At 36.3% G+C, this 22,753-nt stretch overlaps 1 protein-coding gene across 2 annotated transcripts in view; it reads right to left on the bottom strand.

The window, feature by feature from the left end:
• The window catches only part of PIK3C2G (phosphatidylinositol-4-phosphate 3-kinase catalytic subunit type 2 gamma), a 340,658-nt gene that overhangs the window by 124,733 nt on the left and 193,172 nt on the right, over positions 1–22,753 (bottom strand). For both annotated transcript variants that reach the window (XM_032391756.1, XM_032391757.1), the window contains 4 exons: positions 20,281–20,461; positions 17,299–17,406; positions 11,716–11,808; positions 10,148–10,277 (listed from right to left, as the gene is read on the bottom strand). In XM_032391756.1, the coding sequence (XP_032247647.1) occupies positions 10,148–10,277; positions 11,716–11,808; positions 17,299–17,406; positions 20,281–20,461 (512 nt within the window). The remainder of the gene's footprint in view (positions 1–10,147; positions 10,278–11,715; positions 11,809–17,298; positions 17,407–20,280; positions 20,462–22,753) is intronic.

Here is a 22,753-nt window from a genome sequence, read left to right as displayed (position 1 = left end):
GAAAGAAAGAAAGAAAGAAAGAAAGAAAGAAAGAAAGAAAGAAAGAAGAAAAAGGAAGGAAGAAAGGAAGGAAAAGAAAGAAGAAAGAAAGAAAGAGAGAAAAAGAAAAGAAAGAAAGAAAGAAGGAAAGAAAGAAAGAAGAAAGAAAGAAAGAAAGAAAGAGAAAGAAAGAAAGAAAAGAAAGAAAGAAAGAGAGAAAGAAAGAAAGAAAGAAAGAAAGAAAGAAGAAAGAAAGAAAGAAAGAAAGAAAGAAAGAAAGAAAGAAAAACTTAACACTCCAGATCTTGGGCATATCCTTAATATTATAGCTAACAGTACTTGGCTCTTGTGCGGATTTTCTGATGGGTATTAACTGAGATAGCAAATGTAAAGCATTACATTTAGTAGTAATGTAATTACTTTAGAAAGAGGTGATTCCTCTTTCTAACCCTGAACATTTCCCTCATGTTTCCAGTTCCTCCACTTAATCCTTTTAAAGGGAAATCACCTCCTATCTGGCTCTTTAGTGCTTCACTGCCTCACATTTGACCGTGACCAAAATTAAGATTTAGATCATTAGCACCACTTAGATATTGTGCTGTAACAATATCAGTTACTTTTCAGATCACATTTGTCTTTAGGGAACTAATCTTTGCTAAATCCCAAGCCATTTATCATAACACTTACATTGCTGACTATGAAAACCTTGCACCTAATTTATAATAATCACGGTGGCTAAATTTTGTGTATCAATTAAAACGATAAATTATATCTTACACATTTTAAGCTAGTATGTATCATACACCTTTTAAATACTTATAACAATTCTGTGTGCATTGAGTAATCCGTGTAGTTCTATTCTTATAGTCCTCTAATGCAGAGTTTCTCCAATTTTAGTGCATATTTGTATCATTTGGGAATCTTGTTAAAATGTAGGTTCTGATTCTTTAGGGTGGGGGCAAGTCCTGAGATTCTGCATTTCTAACAAGCTCCCAGGTGATGTCAATGCTGCTGGGTTCTTAGGGACAAAACTTTTTAAGGTGGTATCATATAAGGCAGTAGCTCTCAAAATGGAGTGCAAAAGAAACACTGGAGCAGCTTTATACAGTTACAGAGACATGGGAACCCCCTCCCCTCTTTAATACCCAAATAGAAAACCTGATTTAGTATTTGGTTGGGGCCTGGTTATATCTATTCCCTCAATTTCCCTAAGTAATTTTTATGCCCATCAGATTTGGAGAGCCAGCAATAAAATAAATCTTAAAGAATTTTTATTTGCCCTGATAATCTCCCCCAAAACTCCTAGGACATCATATACAAAGTAGTCATGAGAATTTTTTTTTATTTTATTATGTTATGTTAATCACCATACATCACATTATTAGTTTTTGATGTAGTGTTCCATGATTGATTGTTTGAGTATGACACCTAGTGTTCCATTCAGTATGTACCCTCTTTAATACCCATCACCAGGCTAACCCATCCCCCACTCCCCTCCCCTCTGAACCCTCAGTTTGTTTCTCAGAGTCCATAGTCTTTCCTGGTTGGTCTCCCCTTCCGATTTCCCCCCCTTCTTTTTTCCCTTCCTGATATCTTTTTCTTCTACTTCTTTTTTTTTTTACATATAATATATTATTTGTTTCAGAGGTACAGGTCTGTGATTCAACAGTCTCACACAATTCACAGCGCTCACCATAGCACATACCCACCCCAATGTCTATCACCCAGCCACTCCATCCCTCCTACCCCCACCACTCCAGCAACCCTCAGTTTGTTTCCTGAGATTAAGAATTCCTCATATCAGTGAGATCATATGATACATGTCTTTCTCTGATTGATTTATTTCACTCAGCATAATACCCTCCAGATCCATCCACGTCATTGCAAATGGCAAGATTTCATTCCTTTTGATGGCTGCATAATATTCCATTGTGTGTGTGTGTGTGTGTGTGTATATATATATATATATATATATATATATATATATACCACTTCTTCTTTATCCATTCATCTGTCAATGGACATCTTGGCTCTTTCCATAGTTTGGCTATTGTGGACATTGCTGCTATAAACATCGGGGTGCACATACCCCTTTGGATCCCTACATTTGTATCTTTGGGGTAAATACCCATTAGTGCAATTGCTGGGTCGTATGGTAGCTCTATTTTCAACTTTTTGAGGAACCTCCACACTGTTTTCCAGAGTGGTTGCCCAGCTTTCATTCCCACCAACAGTGTAGGAGGGTTCCTCTTTCTCCTCATTCCTGCCAACATTGTCGTTTCCTGACTTGTTAATTTTAGCCATTCTGACTGGTGTGAGGTGGTATCTCATTGAGGTTTTGATTTGGATTTCCCTGATTCTGAGCAATGTTGAGCACTTTTTCATGTGTCTGTTGGCCATTTGGATGTCTTCTTTGGAAAAATGTCTGTTCATGTCTTCTGCCCATTTCTTGATTGGATCATTTGTTCTTTGGGTGTTGAGTTTGATAAGTTCTTGATAGATTTTGGATACTAGCCCTTTATCTGATATGTCATTTGCAAATATCTTCTCCCATTCTGTCGGTTGTCTCTTGGTTTTGTTGAGTGTTTCTTTTGCTGTGCAAAAGCTTTTTAACTTGATGAAGTCCCAATAGTTCATTTTTGCCCTTGCTTCCCTTGCCTTTGGCGGTATTTCTAGGAAGAAGTTGCTGCGGCTGAGGTCGAAGAGGTTGCTGCCTGTGTTCTCCTTTAGGATTTTGATGGACGCCTGTCTCACATTGAGGTCTTTCAACCATTTTGAGTCTACTGCTGTGTGTGGTGTAAGCATATGGTCCAGTTTCATTCTTCTGCATGTGGCTGTCCAATTTTCCCAACACCATTTGTTGAAGAGACTGTCTTTTTTCCATTGGACATTCTTTCCTGCTTTGTCAAAGATTAGTTGACCATAGAGTTGAGAGTTTATTTCTGGGCTCTCTATTCTGGTCCATTGATCTATGTGTCTGTTTTTGTGCCAGTACCATACTGTCTTGATGATGACAGCTTTGTAGTACAGCTTGAAGTCTGGAATTGTGATGCCACCAGCTTTGCTTTTCTTTTTCAATATTACTCTGGCTATTCGGGGTCTTTTCTGGTTCCATACAAATTTTAGGATTATTTGTTCCATTTCTTTGAAAAAAGTGGATGGCATTTTGATAGGGATTGCATTAAATGTGTAGATTGCTCTAGGTAGCATTGACATCTTCACAATATTTGTTCTTCCAATCCATGAGCATGGAACGTTTTTCCCTTTCTTTGTGTCTTCCTCAATTTCTTTCATGAGTATTTTATAGTTTTCTGAGTACAGATTCTTTGCCTCTTTGGTTAGATTTATTCCTAGGTCTTATGGTTTTGGGTGCAATTGTAAATGGGATCGACTCCTTAATTTCTTTTTCTTCTGTCTTGTTGTTGGTGTATAGGAATGCCACTGATTTCTGTGCATTGATTTTATATCCTGCCACTTTACTGAATTCCTGTATGAGTTCTAGCAGTTTTGGGGTGGAGTCTTTTGGGTTTTCCACATAAAGTATCAGATCATCTGCAAAGAGTGAGAGTTTGACTTCTTTGCCAATTTGGATGCCTTTTATTTCTTTTTGTTGTCTGATTGCTGTGGCTAGGACTTCTAATACTATGTTGGATAGCAGTGGTGATAGTGGACATTCCTGCCATGTTCCTGACCTTAGGGGGAAAGCTCTCAGTTTTTCCCCATTGAGAATGGTATTTGCTGTGGGTTTTTCATAGATGGCTTTTATGATATTGAGGTTTGTGCCCTCTATTCCTATACTCTGAAGAGTTTTGATCAAGATAGGGTACTGTACTTTGTCAAACGCTTTTTCTGCATCTATTGAGAGGATCATATGGTTCTTGTTCTTTCTTTTATTAATGTATTGTAACACATTGATTGGTTTGTGGATGTTGAACCAACCTTGCAGCCCAGGTATAAATCCCACTTGGTCATGGTGAATAATCCTTTTAATGTACTGTTGGATCCTATTGGCTAGTATTTTGGTGAGAATTTTTGCATCCATGTTCATCAAGGATATTGGTCTGTAATTCTCTTTTGATGGGGTCTTTGTCTGGTTGGGGATCAAGATAATGGTGGCCTCATAAAACGAGTCTGGAAGTTTTCCTTGCATTTTTATTTTTTGGAATATTTTCAGAAGAATAGGTATTAATTCTTCTTTAAATGTTTGGTAGATTTCCCCTGGGAAGCCATTTGGCTTTTGTTTGTTGGGAGATTTTTGATTACTGCTTCAATTTCCTTAGTGGTTATAGGTCTGTTCAGGTTTTTTATTTCTTCCTGGTTCAGTTTTGGTAGCTGATACATCTCTAGGAATGCATCCATTTCTTCCAGATTATCTAATTTGCTGGCATATTGTTGCTCATAATATGTTCTTATAATTGTTTGTATTTCTTTGGTGTTGGTTGTGATATCTCCTCTTTCATTCATGATTTTCTTGATTTGGGTCATTTCTCTTTTCTTTTGACAAGTCTGGCCAGGGGTTTATCAATCTTCAACGAACTAGCTCCTACTTTTGTTGATCTGTTCTACTGTTCTTTTGGTTTCTATTTCATTGATTTCTGCTCTGATCTTTATTATTTCTCTTCTCCTGCTGGGTTTAGGCTTTATTTGCTGTTCTTTCTCCAGCTCCTTTAGGTGTAGGGTTAGGTTGTGTATTAGAGACCTTTCTTGTTTCTTGAGAAAGGCTTGTATTGCTATATACTTTCCTCTTAGGACTACCTTTGCTGCATCCCAAAGATTTTGAACAGTTGTGTTTTCATTTTCATTGGTTTCCATGAATTTTTGTAATTCATCTTTAACTTCCTGGCTGAACATTCATTCTTTAGTAGGATGCTCTTTCGCCTCCATGTATTTGAGTTCTTTCCGACTTTTCTCTTGTGATTGAGTTCTAGTTTCAAAGCATTGTGGTCTGAAAATAGGCAGGGAATGATCCCAATCTTTTGGTACTGGTTGAGACCTGATTTGTGACCTAGGATGTGATCTATTCTGGAGAATGTTCCATGGGCACTAGAGAAGAATGTGTATTCTGTTGCTTTGGGGTGGAATGTTCTGAATATATCTGTGAGGTCCGTTTGGTCTGGTGTGTTATTTAAAGTCTTTATTTCCTTGTTGATCTTTTGCTTAGATGATCTGTCCATTTCAGTGAGGTGGGTGTTAACGTCCCCCACTATTATTGTATTGTTGTTGATGTGTTTCTTTGCTTTTGTTATTAATTGGCTTATATAATTGTTTGCTCCCATGTTAGGGGCATAGATATTTACAATTGTTAGATCCTCTTGTTGGATAGACCCTTTAAGTAGGATATAGTGTCCTTCCTCATCTCTTATTATAGTCTTTGGTTTAAAATCTAATTTGTCTGATATAAGGATTGCCACCCCAGCTTTCTTTTGGTGTCCATTAGCATGGTAAATGGTTTTCTAGCCCCCCACTTTCAATCTGGAGGTGTCTTTGGGTCTAAAATGAGTCTCTTGCAGACAGCATATCGATGGGTCTTGTTTTTTAATCCAATCTGATAGCCTGTATCTTTTGATTGGGGCATTTAGCCCATTTACATTCAGGGTAACTATTGAAAGATAGGAATTTAGTGCCATTGTATTGCCTGTAAGGTGACTGTTACTGTATATTGTCTGTGTTCCTTTCTGGTCTATGTTACTTTTAGGCTCTCTCTTTGCTTAGAGGACCCCTTTCAATATTTCTTGTAGGGCTGGTTTCGCGTTTGCAAATTCCTTTAGTTTTTGTTTGTCCTGGAAGATTTTGATCTCTCCTTCTATTTTCAATGACAGCTTAGCTGGATATAGTATTCTTGGCTGCATAATTTTCTCATTTAGTGCTCTGAATATGTCCTGCCAGTCCTTTCTGGCCTGCCAGGTCTCTGTGGATAGGTCTGTTGCCAATCTAATGTTTCTACCATTGTAGGTTACAGATCTCTTGTCCCAAGATGCTTTCAGGATTTTCTCTTTGTCTCTGAGACTCGTAAGTTTTACTATTAGATGTCGGGGTGTTGACCTATTTTTATTGATTTTGAGAGGGGTTCTCTGTGCCTCCTGGATTTTGAGGCCTGTGTCCTTCCCCAAATTAGGGAAGTTCTCTGCTATAATTTGCTCCAATATACCTTCTGCCCCCCCTTCTTCTTCTTCTCCCAATTATTCTAATCTTGTTTCATCTTATTGTATCATTATTCTCTAGAATTCTGCCCTCATGATCCAGTAGCTGTTTATCTCTCTTTTTCTCAGCTTTTTTAATTTCCATCATTTGGCCTAGATCACTAATCCTCTCTTCTGCCTCATTTATCCTAGCAGTTAGAGCCTCCATTTTTGATTGCACTTCATTAATAGCCTTTCTGATTTCGACTTGGTTAGATTTTAGTTCTTTTATTTCTCCAGAAAAGGTTTCTCTAATATCTTCCATGCTTTTTTCAAGCCCAGCTAGTATCTTTAAAATCGTCATTCTGAACTCTAGTTCCGACATCTTACTAATGTCCATATTGATTAGGTCCCTGGCAGTTGGTACTGCCTCTTGTTCTTTTTTTTTTTTTGAGGTGATTTTTTTCCATCTTGTCATTTTGTCCAGAGGACAATAGATGAATGAGAGAACAAAATGCTAACAGGGTAACAACGACCCCAGAAAAATATACACTAAACAAATCAGAAGAGACCTGAAACCGGGGGAAAAGAAAGGGAAAGAAAGAAAAAAGAAAAAGAAAAAGATAAAAACAAACAAACAAAAAAAACAGAATATGATCAAATATGATCAGGCTGGTGCATAGATCAGTGCCACACACTAGATTTTGGTGCATTTTGGTCTGTTAGAAGAAAGTGCCTCCCAAAATTTTAAAGAAAGAAAAACTTATATATGTACAAAAATAAGGGTAAATAAAATGAAGGGATGGAATATGACTGTAAAGATGAAAATTATAAAAGATTTTATCAAAGGAATTGATAAGATAAGAAGTGGTTGAAAAAAGAAAGAAGAGGATTTAAAAAAAAAAAAGGGAGAGAATGTGATCAGGCAGGAGACTAAAACAAAGCCATACACTAGAGATTTAGGGTATATTTTGCTCTGTTAGAAGAAACTGTATCCCAAAATTAAAAAGAGAAAAAAATATATATATATATATATATATATATATATATATATATATATATACCAAAAATAAGGTTAACTACTATGAAGGGATAGAATATGACTCTAAAAATGAAAAATAAAAAGGATTAAAAAAAAAGGGATTGATAAGATATTGGTTGAAAAAGGGAAAAAGAAAAATTCAAAAAAGAAAAAAAAGAAAAAAAAAGAAAATTAAACAAATTAACTTTGAAAGACTAAAGAATCATGGGAAAAAAGCCATGGATTCTATGTGCAGTATTCCCCTAGCACTGGAGTTCTGCCATTCTCATTGATCGGTAAACTTGGTCTTGGCTGGCTGTTCTTGCTGATCTTCTGGGGAAGGGGCCTGTTGCCATGGCTCCCAAAAGTCTTTGCTGGAGGCGGAATTGCCCTGCCCTTGCCAGGTCCAGGCTAAGTAATCTGCTCGGGTTTGCTCTCGGGAGCTTTTGTTTCCTGCAAGCTTTCTTCACAGCTTTGGAGGACGAGAGTGAAAATGGCGGCCTCCCAATCTCCGCCCGGAGGAGCCAAGAACTCGGGGCCCCGCTCCTCCGTGAGCCCCCAGAGAAAAGCAGCCAGTCACACCCATCTCCCCAGTCTCTGGCCGCACTCCGTGCTCACCCGGCCTGCGACCAAGCATTTCTATCTCTGGCACACAACCCCATGTGGTGTCTCCAAACCCAGCAGATCCCTGTGGTGCGCTCCTGTGCTGCCCCTCCAGGGGGAGGAAGGGGAGTCTCCTCGGATCTGCCGCTTGTTGGGTCCCTGCTGGAGGAGCAGTGGCCCAACTGTGCCGCGGATCACAGTTTATGGTAACGCCGAGCTGAGAGCCCGCTCCTCGGCTCCATCTCTGCAGCCAGCTTCCCTGGTCCAATACCTGGGAGCTCCGCCACACTCAGGCACCCCCGGTCTTTCTGTGACCCCGAGGGTCTTGAGACCACACTGTCCCAGTGAGGGTTCCACACCCCACTTAGCCACAGAGTAACGTCCCTCAGTGGAGCAGACTTCTAAAAGTTCTGATTTTGTGCTCCGGGCTCTATCACTTGCGAGAAGTGGCTGACGGAGGACCCCTCTCCGGCCGTCTATCTTCCCAAGTATCGCCTCGGATTCACTTCTCCGCACATCCTACCTTCCAGAAAGTGGTCGCTTTTCTGTTCCGAGAGTTGCTGCTATTCTTTTCTTTGATATCCTGTTCATAGTTGTTCAGAATGGTTTGATCCCTATCTAGCTGAATTCCTGGGACCAGACGAAATTAGGTTTCCTACTCCTCTGCCACTTTGCTCCTCCCCCGTAGTCATAAGAATTATAATCAACAATAATGTAGATAAAGTCATGCAAACTTCTGGCCTGGAATATACTCTCCTTTATGGGTAGCAACTCTGTTTAGCTCATTTTAGTATTCCTTACCTTACTTTGTGATATTTCTTGAAAATAATAGATATTCAATAAGCCTTGGAAGCATATTAAAAATGGAACCTGATCTTCTAAACATGATGTTTGCTTTAATGATTTCTATTTTTCTTGAAGAAGTATTTTGCCAGTATAATGCTCTTTCAAATCTTAACAACTACAGAAGATTGTTGGTAGATAGGAGGATTAATAGCTTGTTTGTCTTATGACATCTGCAATTTGGGGTAAGTCTAAATTCATTTATGCTGAGTCGTTTTATTAACTTTAAAAGATTTAGCCTCTGTTACATTATATAATTTGAAACTGAGAAATGAGTACATGCAATTGAAGAATTCCACTGAGGTCAGTGATGTATTCAATCTCTGAAGAAAAGGTAATCCATGTGACATCAAAAAGTTCAGTTTGGCTCATCTAGCTTTATTCTTACTCTTTCAATACATTAGGATTTGAAAGAAATTAGGTTACTTTATGTAAGAAAAAGGAGAGTAAATGCAAGGAATAACAATCTGAGTAGAAATGATAAAGACTCTTTTAGGAAATAGAGCTTTCAAAAGGGTTTAGGGGTGGATACTTGTCATGGAAGCAAGAGTCCTATTATCAGAATCAAAATAATTGGGTAGTATGACTTGTAATAGAGTCATCCTGAAGTATCAGGTTGCAAGTTAACCTAACGCAGAGGTACTTCCATACCTAGCTTCTAAAATTTCAAGTCACAGTTGGCTGGGGTACTGAGGCTTGTGGTGGGACCTCAGGAACTGGGGGGCAGACAATGATAGTTTTTCTGTTAGGTTTAAATTGTAGCCCTGCCTGAATAACAACAACAACTACATGGTTCTAGGTCCCTTTTCTAGTTCCATGATTTCTTTTATCCTTTTGTTTATGCAGATGTATTTGCTATCCTACCAATTAGTTGAATGAAATTCTAAGTGGCAGTGACCACATTCAAAAAAGATTATAAAGTATTTTGGGAATTATTTCTTCAATTCAGCATGATTGTAATTAAGTACAACTTTCACTTGTGATGGTAATAATTTGGGTGGACCACCGACGTTACTTTCATTGAAAATGTGTATAAATGTAATTATATTTCCATATTAACATCTTGGCTTTTATAAAGAAAAAAAAGTATGTTCAAAATTTGCATGTTTGGACATCTTTGACTACTGATATTATGATTTATTTAAAGGTCTTTTAGAAATTAAATGCAGATTTATAATATATTTAGAATGTTCAGAACTAATTTAAGCATTTGCAACTTTGTAAATTTTGTGTTAATAGGCAACAATTGAATTTTTTTGAATGAATAAGCTTTTCTGTTATTATCTTTAAAAAAGAGAAAAAACATACAAAAGACACACAAAAAGATATCACAGTTAACATTTGGATTGTCAAAATCCTAATTAATATCAAAAAAGACATTACATTCTTTGACATTCTAAATTACTTTGACTTACCACTTTTGAAAATAATTCTCTTTAAGGAAGAAGAATGACTTTGTATAGTTCTTTTGACTTTAAAATTTATAGTCTAAAATGAAGGCTGTGGAAAGTTTGGTGTCATGTTACCAGTGAATGTTTGAGATAAATAATGTAAGTCAAATCACTTTCTAATCTATACTGACCTTGACCTTTTCCTGTGGATAAACATCTATAAATGATCATTTGCATATCCAAGCCCTCCTGCAGCCAAATATTGTCCATCACTTGAATAATCTGCAGAACAAGCATATCCTGACGAAGATCATCTCCGGCCTGTTAAAAACAAAATTATAGACTCTAGATTTCTCTTTGAATTCCATTAAAGGCCTTCAAATATGGTATATGTCATTTCTTTCCTCCAATACATTTCCAGCCCAACTTAGGATGGTTTCAATTGTTTTGTTAGTATTAAGAACGCCTTGTGTTTCTGAAAGAAGATTAAAGAAAATAAGAACTTTCCTTTAAATGATTACAGAAGCTTCAGCCATCAAATTAGAAGTTGCTTGGAATGTTGTTTGCTGATAATAATCTTTTAATTTATCATCCACGTGCAATATCTTAGATTTAAAGTCTAGTGAAGAGAGGCTTGATGAATGTTTATTCAAATTTTAAACCCAGCCAAGAGAGATTTCTTTCTAACTAAAACATTATTTGGTATGCCATAAATTTATATGCTGATATACAGTTAGAATATCAAGAGCTTCTTGACTAAGAGTATAAATAGCACACATAGGATTCATCCGACTTTAAATCATTGACTTCTTATATTATGAAGGTGGTTAAAAAGTTTTCAGAGTAAACAGCCTTTGATAATAAGAAATGATTAAGGGGTGATTTTCTAGCATAAGTGAAGGAGATGGAATATATCCAAAGGGGAAGGTTAGTTTTCTGCTTTTAAACTAACAGGTTTGGTTTTGAAAATGTTTTCTAAATTATATGCAGAAAAATATTCCAAGATGAAATTTGTGGTATTTTTTTTTCTTCACCCAAAATGCGCTGTTTCGTGACCATTAATGCTTGAAGTTACACAGGTCAAAGCGAAAGTATGGGTGTGCTAAAAATTATCCTTAAAAATAGTCAAAATCCACCAAATAAATCACTCTGAGACCTGATTATCTGGTTTGGCTGAACGCTTGATTAAATTAACTGAATGGCTCTAAAGTCTTCCTTTTCACTCACAGCTTCTTCTTTGGTCCCTCTTTCCTACTTGTCTATACCTCTGTAACTACATTTTACTCTACTTTCCTATGGGATTCATGATAAAGACTGACTTGGCCTCTATTTATTTGAAAAGAAGAAAATAATCCAGACTACTAAAATAAGCAAGTGCCTGCAGATAAGAATTTTATGTTAAATTAACATATAATTTGAATTTTAGCTAATATTGATTTTAATTTAGTATCTAAATCAAAAGAAAACTCACTAGGGGTTCACCACACATTCCACTTTCTGTGCTACTCAAAAGTGTATAATTTCATTTATTGAAACATATCTTCTTAAGTTTTTCACTGAAGGTTCACTAGCTTGAGCCAGTAATGATTGATTTATTGTCAATCATTGTTTGACATGTACTATAATTCTGTATAAATGCAGAATCAAAAATAACTGGAATCCTCTGTGTGGTTGTCAGAGGAAAATACCTATTATAATTTCTTTTTGCAAGAAATAAATCAATAATTCTACCTGTGAAATCAATTTGATGCTTTTGTACCTTAAAAATGACGCCGATGTTTTTGCCCATTGGGTTAGCATTGATGAAAGTAATCTTCAATGGCAAAGCGTGAGATGTGAAATATGAACATGCCTATAGAAAGGGAAGAGAAAAATGGTGAGCAAAATAAAGCAAAAAGAACACTTTCCCTGAAATCATGGGCCTCTTGCATAATTTGTTATATGAGCAAATGTAACACATATGAATAATTTTTACACTTTGGAACAAATAAACATATTTATTAAAAACAACAAAACAACTTCAGTCTACTAACCAAAGCCTTTACTTAGAAACTGAAAATCCAGCTTCTTGGCAGCTTCCACTCTTTTTCTCACTGAACAGTGATGAAATGTTGGGGATTTAAATAAACTAAGTAGTATGTAGGCATTGTGTTTATGATAGTTAATATCTAAAAGATAAAATTGCTATTCAAAAATTGATTTCCTTTTAATTATTTCTTCCCCGCAGAATACATTAAGGAAATATGGATATACGGTTAAGAAGTTCAAATTTGAACTTTGTAACTTACTAGCTGCAAGACCTTGGGCAAGCTACTTAAATGTTTTTTTTTTTTTTTAAAGATTTATTTATTTATTTGAGAGAGCGAGAATGAGAGAGAGTACATGAGAGGGGGGAGGGTCAGAGGGAGAAGCAGGCTCCTCGCTGAGCAGGGAGCCCGATGCGGGACTCGATCCCGGGACTCCAGGATCATGACCTGAGCCGAAGGCAGTTGCTTAACCAACTGAGCCACCCAGGCGCCCGCTACTTAAATGTTTGTATCCAACTGTAAAATGGGGATAATAACACCTATCTCAAGCATATTTGTAATAGATATATGGGCTAATAGATATAAAAGACCTTCCACAGTACAGTGCCTGACACTAATTAGATACTCAAAAAAAAAAAAAATGCATTCTTTTTCCCTTTTTGTTAATGAACATTTTCTTATCTTTACAAATAACAGTATGTTTCCTCCTTTCCTTTCTTTCAGTTATACTTTGCATTTCCATTTTCAGCTTTATGATATTGACTACTTTCCATTATACTTTCCTTGTTGCTTATTTTCCTTTTATGTTCTTACAGCTGTTTGAGTGCTAAAAGGTTGTATGTCTTTAGGCTATTAGAGACTTTCTGTTGACAGTGAAGAGTTAAATCAATACTAAATAAAGGAAAAGAACTTGATGGCTTCAGTTTATCAACTTAGTAAAATATGACATCAATACATGTTGAAGGATCAGTTTGAATATCATTATTTTTTGAGAAGTCTGAAATTGCTAGAAGTAGAGAAGAAAGGATATATATAATTTTTAACTTAACCTATCAACAGAAATCTAACTTAATCCCTAAGCAAAGGGAAACCCTTGCTTACTGAATCAGTTTGAGATTTTTTTTTATTATTATGTTATGTTAATCACCATACATTACATTATTAGTTTTTGATGTAGTGTTCCATGATTCATTGTTTGTGTATAACACCCAGTGCTCCATGCAGTACATGCTCTCTTTAATACCCATCACCAGGCTAACCCATCCCCCCACTCCCTTCCTCTCTGGAACCCTCAGTTTGTTTCTTAGAGTTCATAGTCTCTCATGGTTTGTCTCCCCTCCGATTCCCCCCCTTCATTTTTCCCTTCCTACTATCTTCTTCTTCTTCTTCTTTTTTTTTAACATATAATGTATTATTTGTTTCAGAGGTACAGGTCTGTGATTCAACAGTCACACAATTCACAGCGCTCACCATAGTACATATCCTCCCCAATGTCTATCACCCAACCACCCCATCCCTCCCACCCCCCACCACTCCAGCAAACCTCAGTTTGTTTCCTGAGATTAAGAATTCCTCATATCAGTGAGATCATTTGATACATGTCTTTCTCTGATTGACTTATTTCACTGAGCATAATACCCTCCAGTTCCATCCACGTCATTGCAAATGGCAAGATTTCATTCCTTTTGATGGGTGCATAATATTCCATTGTATATATATACCACACCTTCTTTATCCATTCATCTATCGATGGACATCTTGGCTCTTTCCACAGTTTGGCTATTGTGGACATTGCTGCTATAAACATCGGGCGGCACATACCCCTTCGGATCCCTACATTTGTATCTTTGGGGTAAATACCCGGTAGTGCAATTGCTGGGTTGTATGGTAGCTCTATTTTCAATTTTTTGAGGAACCTCCATACTGTTTTCCAGAGTGGCTGCACCAGCTTGCATTCCCACCAACAGTGTAGGAGGGTTCCCCTTTCTCTGCATCCCCGCCAGCCGGGAAATCCAAATCAAAACCTCAATCAGTTTGAGACTTATAGTAAATGGGTGAGGCTGCTTGTTAAGTAATGAATTCTTGCTTCAAGAATCAGTCAGTCAGGGAACATAAGCCCTTCTGTCATGGTATTGAATTAGGAAATCCTGTATTAGGCCAGAAATGAGTCTAGATCAATGGTTTTCAAACTGTGCTCATCCAATTCTTGGGGGTCTCTTTGAGGCATCCCAAGTCCAGGGAAGGGAAAAAGGGCAAAGGGAGGATGAAGACAAGGCTTAACCCTTCTTAATTATATCACTTGGAGCTATTTTGCTTTCATTGTTTTATATTTTGGTTTCCACATGCAGTATACTTTTTGAGAGTCATGTCGAAAATATTTTATATTTGACAACTAATATGCACAAACCATTATTTATGTGATATCAGAGATACCATATCTACTCTCCAAGAGCCTACAGAAAGTTGGTATGAACACAAACACATATGCATTAAGTTGAAAATAATTTACAAGGCCATTTATCACAGTTGAATGAAGAAGCACTTAAAGAAGAGAAGTCTTCCAGAGATGAGCTGGATTTGAAGATAGGGAAAAACAGAGATTAGCAAAAAGGTTTAAAAAAATGCTTTCTAGGTAGGGAAAGGCAAACAATGAGAATTTAGATTAGTTGTTATAAGTGGATTGCAAGGGCCACAACCAGGAGACAGGAAAGAATGAGTTGGAGTCTTAAATGGTGAGATAAAAGAGCTGGAATAGAGAAAAGAATATAAGAAGAGCTGGAATAGAGAAAGAAAGATGTATGACCCCTGTTCTTGAGAAGTATACACTAATGACATAGATTTAAAATAGTTTTAAAAAAGGAAAGAAACCTATTAGTAAATGAAGTGTGTGGTTCTTACTTTCCCAAGAGTGGAGGAGGATTGCATTAAGTTACAACCACTTTCCCAAATGGTCCATTCCCTAGTGATCCAAAGGAAAATAGGAAATGGCCCTATTCACAGCGCTCACCATAGTAATTAGTGGTTCCAAGGAGAGACGAGGGTGAAAATTCTTTGAAAGAAGGCTTAACTCAAAGCTAAGACCTTTGTCCTCTATCTTGGAGAGCCACACTTTAAGAAGGCGATTGGCGTGAGTGCTTCTCCCCAGTGTAGTTTACTGATGGTGATTAAAACAAAATGTTGACTGTAGGCTTTCCCATACTCACTATCTTCATAGGGCTTCTCTCCAGTGTGAACTCTCTGATGCATGATAAACTGTGAACTCTCACTAATGGCTTTCCCACAGTCATTGCATTTATAAAGTTTCTCCCCAGATGGGTTCTTTGACATCGTAACCTTCGTGCTATCACCAAAGACCTTCCCATACCTATCACATTCATAGGATTTTTCACCAGTGTGAATTCTCTGTTATATAACGAAATGTGTGTCTTGACTGCATATTTTCCATACTTAAGGGGTTTTTTGCTTGTGTGAAGTCAGGTGACATAAAATAAGACATTTACTCTGACTGATTATCTTGCCACACTGTGTTCCAAATGTTTTTCTCTGATATGAATTTGCTCATAGCCAACAGGTTGAGTTCTGACTGAAGCCTTTTCCATACTGCCTGCATTTATTGTGCTTGTTCCCTAGGGTGGAGGCTCTGATGTCAAATAAGACATTTACCCTGACTGAAGGCCTTACTATGTTCATTATACTTAAGGCTTCTTCCCAGTATGGATTCTCTGGGGGTCAAAATGGTTTCTGTTGGAACAGAGAGCTTGCCCACACTCATTTCAACTGTAATGTTTCTCACTAATGTGAATTAGGTGATATTAGAAAAGGATTTTACTCTGAATGAAAGCCTCCTACACTCATGAAATTTATGTCTTCTCCCGAGGATGAGTTATTTGAGGGTCAATGACTAGGGAACTCTGCGTGAAGGTTTTTATGCATAAAGCACATTTATAAGTTTTTTTTCCAATTATGGAATCTCTGATATTGAATGAGATGGGAGTAGTGATGACAGATCTTCCCATGTTTGCTGCATTCATGGGGCTTCCCCGCTTAGTAGATTCTCAAAAGAACCATTGACTGAGAGGTCTCTCTAAATGTCTTATCATACTCATTATACTCTTAGAGGCTCTTTTCTTTTGGATCCTCTGATGCAGGCTCTGATTGAAACCTTGCCACATTCACCACATCTTCAGATATGATGTATGTTCCTTCAGACTTTCTTGTTTGGCAGGACTGTAGGATGGACTAAAATATTCCCCAGGAGAGAGTGTCACCTGGCCACAACTGCCCTGTTTATTGCTCTACACACAGGTGCCCAGCATTGTGCCAGGCACAGCTGGCCAGAGCAAATGGAGCAAAGAGGGAGCTTTACTTGGCATACTTTCCAGACTCAAAGAAAGTACCACTGTCTGCAGGTAAGTATAGAAAAGGAGTGTGGTCCCAGCTACAGTGCTAGGGGTGGTGACTCCTGAGCTGGTGACCCTCAGCCTGAGGCAACAAGGTTGTAAACATAATAGTACCAACTTTTTAGCAAAACTTTTTATATTCATACTAATAAAAGTCTAGTTTTTCTCCTAATTATTGGATTTGTTTTCTTGATTATATTATAACGTCAGTCAAATAACATTTATTGTGCATGCGTGATAGTTTAACCTCTTCACTTCTGAGTCTCACTTACCAATCTTTCTTCTATTAGTGCTTTCTACTCTTGGGCTTTTGAGAAGGAGGCTAATAAAGTAAATGGAGATAAAAGGAGAAAGAATGATTCTAAGTTAGAGAAGTGTGACCGATAGAGGCTTTAAGAAGAGAAAGAAATTGTTTCTGATGCCAGGAAGGTCACTCCAGGCATAAGTAAAATCACAAAATATATTATATGGTACATTGACATGAGTTTCAGTGAATTTTAAATTAAATAAAAACTGAGGTGTTGTAGCTCATAATATCCTAGTGTACTAAGCATGGGTATGCACATAATCTAAATAAGCATGAAACTAAAACCAGCCTGCTTAAGGTCACCAAATCAACCATTTTGAATAAATTGAGAAATTAATTTAGTGAGAAGTTTATTTATTTATTTATTTATTTATTTTTACTGAACTGATAGTTTATTTCTAAACCAGCAAATCAAGTGATGAGGCCAGCGCAATCTCAACTTTACACAGTGCATCAAATGCAGCAACATAGTTTGGATAGGATTCAATTACTTTTTTCTTAAAATACTTGCAGTGACAATTTACAAATTGTTTTTGCCATTTCAAAAACATACAGTGAATTAAACAATACAAAAGTACTCAACTTACGTACTAAATAGTCTGACTTACATCACGATCAATACCCTTTATACACAGGGCAGGGTTCAGAGGAAGGTGGCAGGTCTTTATACACTGAAAGAATTCTTCTAGTCTGCCAATCTCTTTCTTTAGTACCTCCTGTGAAAAAATCATTTGAAAAAGCATTTTAGAAACTGTAAAGAACTTGACTTTCTTTCAAGTTATAATTTTCTTCTATTGATTAAATAAACTCTTTAATTCAGGGGTTGCACACTTGGATGCTTTGGGGTCGAGTAGGTGATGTAGCCACATATAAGGAAGCAGAGTGCTAAAAATAATAGAGAGTGTTGGGGGAAATGGGGAACTAAAGAATTCATGCATTTTCTACAGGATTTTAAATTCAATTAAAAGCAAAACCAAAACCAACTATTCTGTTCGAACAAAACATGATGGGTTGGCTATGACTTGAGGCCCACCATCTTACAATACCTGCTTTAAGTAATTGTTGACACGACCCAATTCTGATAATTTCCTGGAATCTTAGTTTGTAACCCTCAAGATTTATACTTAATAGTGATAGTACATTTCAGAAAAAAAAATTCACATATACTAAGAGCAATAATGGCAAAAATGACAATTGTCAGAAATAGCAATATATTTGAACAAATGGTTTACTAAATGCCAATGAGTATATTCCTGATACTTGCCTCATTCCCTTCCACAGTTCTCTGTACCTGTGGAAGGTCTGAAACCACAAACAACACCTTTAAAATTGTGTATCCCCTAACAAAAAGAGCAGAAAAACAATAATTCAAAATATAAGAGCTCCTTTCAGCCCACTTTCGGAAACTCTTTAAGTCCAATTCTAAAAATGAAGGTATCAGATTAATAACGTTTAATTAACTCCCAAGAGTTTCTTAATTCTTACTCCTGGGTCATTGGCAAATAATAGAAACTACTGCTCCCAGAATCCAGAAGAGCAAGGTGGAAAAATATCTTCTTTCACACAGTTTAATTAGTACTTTTTATTTATTTTATTTTATTTTTGATGAGATGACATGGCTTAATAGTAAACAGCAGAGAAAAACAATGTATAAAGAAATAACTTCTAGGAATCTGAGGAAAAATAATCAAGGAGACAATTTTAATATATTAAACATTCTAGCCTTTATCAGAATAAGCAGACATAAATTTATAAGTAGGTTTGCAGAATTATGAATTATCTATTAAAAAGGTTTTTTTAAGTTTTTATTTAAATCCCTGTGAGTTAACATACAGTGTAATATTAGTTTCAGGTGTACAATACAGTGATTCAACACTTCTGTACAACACTAAATAGTACTTTTTCAAATGAAATAGAAAAAACAGCTAACAGTAACTTGAATTGTGCGAAATTGTAAATGCTTCTTTCATCTCTTTATTTTTATTTTCTTATTTTTATGTGAAGAAGTGTTATCACAAAAACAGTCTAGGTGAGAGAAATATATTTATTTGAAAGAATAATGTCAATAGCTTTTTGGAACAATGTAAATGGTCAAAAAAGGCATCAGACTTATTTAACTGTTGTATGCATCTCAAATATGTGAGGAATTTTAAAATCTAAGAAATAAAGACTAAACTCATACATAAATTTTATAAATTTTAAACCAGTTTATTTACTTGCTTTCATATTTTTCTATCACTAGAAAAATTAATCTGCAGTAATATGAAGAAATTACAGAAGCTTGTTTTTTTAGTGCTCATACTATTTATCTTACAGTTTTTCTGTCAACCTAGAGTTTATATGTTTCCCATTTAAGAATAAATTCCATGCTTATGCTTTTTATTTCCTATTTATTCCTATATAGGTGAAGGGCCATAGCTTCTGGCATTTCTATCAAATGAATGACTTCCAGCAAGAAAAATACTGGGCTGGGAAAGAATTCTGGGACACTTTGCCTGTCAATGTTTCTATATTATTATGTTGAAAACTCTTTTTGATTTTAGACAGTGGGTAGAGAGAAACTATGTGCTCCCTTTGAGGACACAATTCATGTTTTAGTCATCTTTCCATCCTTAACTCCCAGTCTGTAAGTACTTAATTGTTCCTGAATGATGTTATTAATACAATGGATAGATGCCCACTATCTCCCTGCATCTAGAATGTTGAACGTAAGAGAACCTGCTTAGTGGTCTATATCAGTGAGGGAAACTAGTGATGCAGATAATTAAAAAGAACTAATATTCTTCAATCAGATCAAGAAAAAGAATAGCCAGGTCCATTATTATAATCAGTAATGAAAAACACACAATATTTTGACTATCATTCATGGATTTTAGTATAAAAGTTTTACTATCCACACCACTATTGATTTGCTTAATTTAATTAATTGTTTTGCCAAAAAAGTCTTTATTTTGATTAGTGTAGTGTTAGAAAAATCTAGACCTCGATTTTGTACCTTGGACAAGAGTACCCTAAAAAGTCCCCTCTGGACTTCTACTAGTGTGAGTTGTGCTGCCATTTTGAGGAAATTACTTCATCTGGTCTTTTTAACCAAACTGCCTTTAAGTTTATTTCTTCTTGTCAGGTACTCTCCATATGCTGCATGGCTACTTAGATCAAAAAACTATATTGGGGTACCTGGGTGCCTCAGTCAGTTAGGCGTTCAAGTCTTGGTTTTGGCTGAGGTTATGATTTCAGGGTCGTGAGATTGAGCTGCATATTGGGCTCCACACTCAGTGGAGAGTCCACTGGAGATTCTCTTCCTCTCCGTCTCCCCTTGTGCTCCTCCCACAATTTCCTTGTGCTCTCTCTTTCTCTCTCTCTCTCTCACAAATAAATAAAATAAAATCTTAAAAAAACATGTCCTTGTGGTAGACATTATCATTAACTTTAAGATTGTAAATTGAAAAAAAATCTTGATTAAAGTATTTGAGTTGGGTGTTTTATAACTAAGTATAGACAATGAATCTGCTTTCTAAGCTATGAAATTAAAATTTAATTGAACAAAAGATTAAAGAAAACACTACATGAAGATTAATTTCTCAACAAACCTGTCTTTGAGGGTCACTGGCAGACTTGACTTTTTCCCCGATGTCTCCCAGAATTTTAATAAGTTTCTTCTCCTTGGAAAACTCATCACTCAAGGCTTTTCCTGAACAGAATTGGAGAGCAGCCAACAGCTTCTGATACCAGCTTTTAAAATAAGTTTCATTCTGTGCATCCTTTAGCAGCCTGAAGGAAAGAGAAAAAAAGAATTCTTGTATCCACAGATGATTTTTTAACCACCTCCAGCAGGAACAATTAGTGCACTTCAGACTAATCTGTATTTGGTGGCTTTGGGCAGTTTAACAGCCTGGAATCGGGGAAAATGTTGTTTATTCGTTGGCAGTCATCAAATTCTATCTGATAGCTAATGAGGTTCCTAGAGTGAAGAATCAATAAGAGACCTGCCTTTTCTCATTTCAATTCACAGTGCACTTTTTCTTCTTTAGGCTTCTTAATTCTATAGCAAATACTTAAGAACATATTTTGACTTCTTATTCAAATAAGGACAATGTTTTAGAAATAGTACTTATAAGTGACCACACTATATTGGAACTCAACCATCAACCTTCCTTTTCCTACTTTTCTTCAAAAGACAATGTCCCCCCCACTGTCACATACCTACATATTTCTCTTTCTTCGAGTATCTCTCCTTGATTACTTGGAGGAAGACATGGTTTTTGTTTTCAGGCATTTCTGGATTCAAATCTCAGCCCTCTGACTTATAAGTAATTTATAAGTAATTTAAGTTAGTTACTAAACAAGGCTGAGATTGTATTTCTTTATCTATAAAATAAAGTAATAACGCTGACTCTGTGGAGCTGTACAGAGCACAGAATGAGCTAATGCATTCAAAAGGGCTTAGCACAATGTACCTATCAGTCAGCCAACATTGTTCATATTTTGTGGCCTCCCCCAGCCAACTTCTGTTCTGGCCTGGCTGTCTGCTCATGTCATGAACATGGGAGGCATAGCACTTAAAAAAGTGAGAATACTATGCTAGATAATGGAGAAGTAACAAATATTTTATTACTCTGTCTGCCATGTGACAATTTCTATTGCCTTGAAACTAATTCTAATATGCTCAAACTTTACTTTCTATTATGCCCTAAACCACAGAAATAGGAAAAAACAAAAACAAAAACAAAACCCTTATTCCTTTGAATGTTAACCTCTCTTTGATTGATTCTTTTCATCTTAACTGGTCTCTAGTCTTGTCCTTCTCTGAAAATTTAACATTCAAGAAAATAGAAGAAAGTTATTGTGAGAATAGAATACTAAAAAAAGGATTAAATGCAGAGCAATTGAAAAGTATATAGATGAATTTCATTCTGCATTCTTAATTTTGCATCTCTGTTTCTGTATTATGTTACAGAGACTATAACACATTATTTTCATTTGTTCTATGTTCTCTGTTTCTATGTATTTAGAAAAATTAAGTTAAAAAGTTAAAAAAATTGAGTCTACCTTTTTTTTCTTTTTTTTAGGTGAGGGCTTGCTCTCTTGTCATTGTTATGAAGCCAACTTATCTTCTAGCACCTCTTTTGCTTTTAAGTGGAATAACAGTTCTTTTTTTTTTAAAAAAGATTTTATTTATTTTTTGACAGAGAGAGAGAGACAGCGAGAGAGGGAACACAAGCAGGGAGAGTGGGAGAGGGAGAAGCAGGCTCCCCGCTGAGCAAGGAGCCCCATGTGGGGCTCGATCCCAGCACCCTGGGATCATGACCTGAGCCTAAGGCAGATGCTTAACAATGAGCCACCCAGGCGCCCCTGGAATAACAGTTCTTATTTACCTCTGGAAAGCATTAAAAAAAAAATCTCAAAGGGTTAAAGATGTATTGATGACAAAATGTAATCCATTGATATCTGCTTATTTTCAATGTAAGAATAATAGCAATGAAGTTTTCCTATGCTTACCCCTACAGTGAGCATTTGTAATGTCAGATGTAATAAATGAAACCTGTCATTATTTGGAAGCTCTAAGAAAATGAGTGTTGTGTGAGTGTGAATTGGAAAGCCGCAAATGCAAGCATCCACATGTAAAACTTTTAAGACATTTTATGTAAAATTGTATATCTCTCAGATTCTCTCCATATTTTGAGGACTTTGGTAATATACCATTTTATAGTGTACTTGGGTTTCAGTGAGCTAGGCACTTGACAGGTAGAATATTTCTTTAAGCTTTCTTTTTTCTTTTTTCTTTTATTATGTTATGTTAATCACCATACATTACATCATTAGTTTTTGATGTAATGTTCCATGATTCATTGTTTGCGTATAACACCCAGTGCTCCATTCAATATGTGCCCTCTTTAATAACCATCACCAGGCTAACCCATCCCCCCCCCCAAACCCCTCAGTTTGTTTCTTAGAGTCCATAATCTCTCATGGTTCATCTCTCCCTCTGATTTCCCCCCCTTCATTTTTCCCTTCCTAATATCTTCATTTTTTTAACATATAATGTATTATTTGTTTCAGAGG

The sequence above is a fragment of the Phoca vitulina genome, unplaced genomic scaffold, assembly GCF_004348235.1.
Source record: "Phoca vitulina isolate PV1807 unplaced genomic scaffold, GSC_HSeal_1.0 scaffold64, whole genome shotgun sequence".
Lineage (NCBI taxonomy): Eukaryota > Metazoa > Chordata > Mammalia > Carnivora > Phocidae > Phoca > Phoca vitulina.
This window is presented reverse-complemented; position numbering and strand designations above follow the sequence as displayed.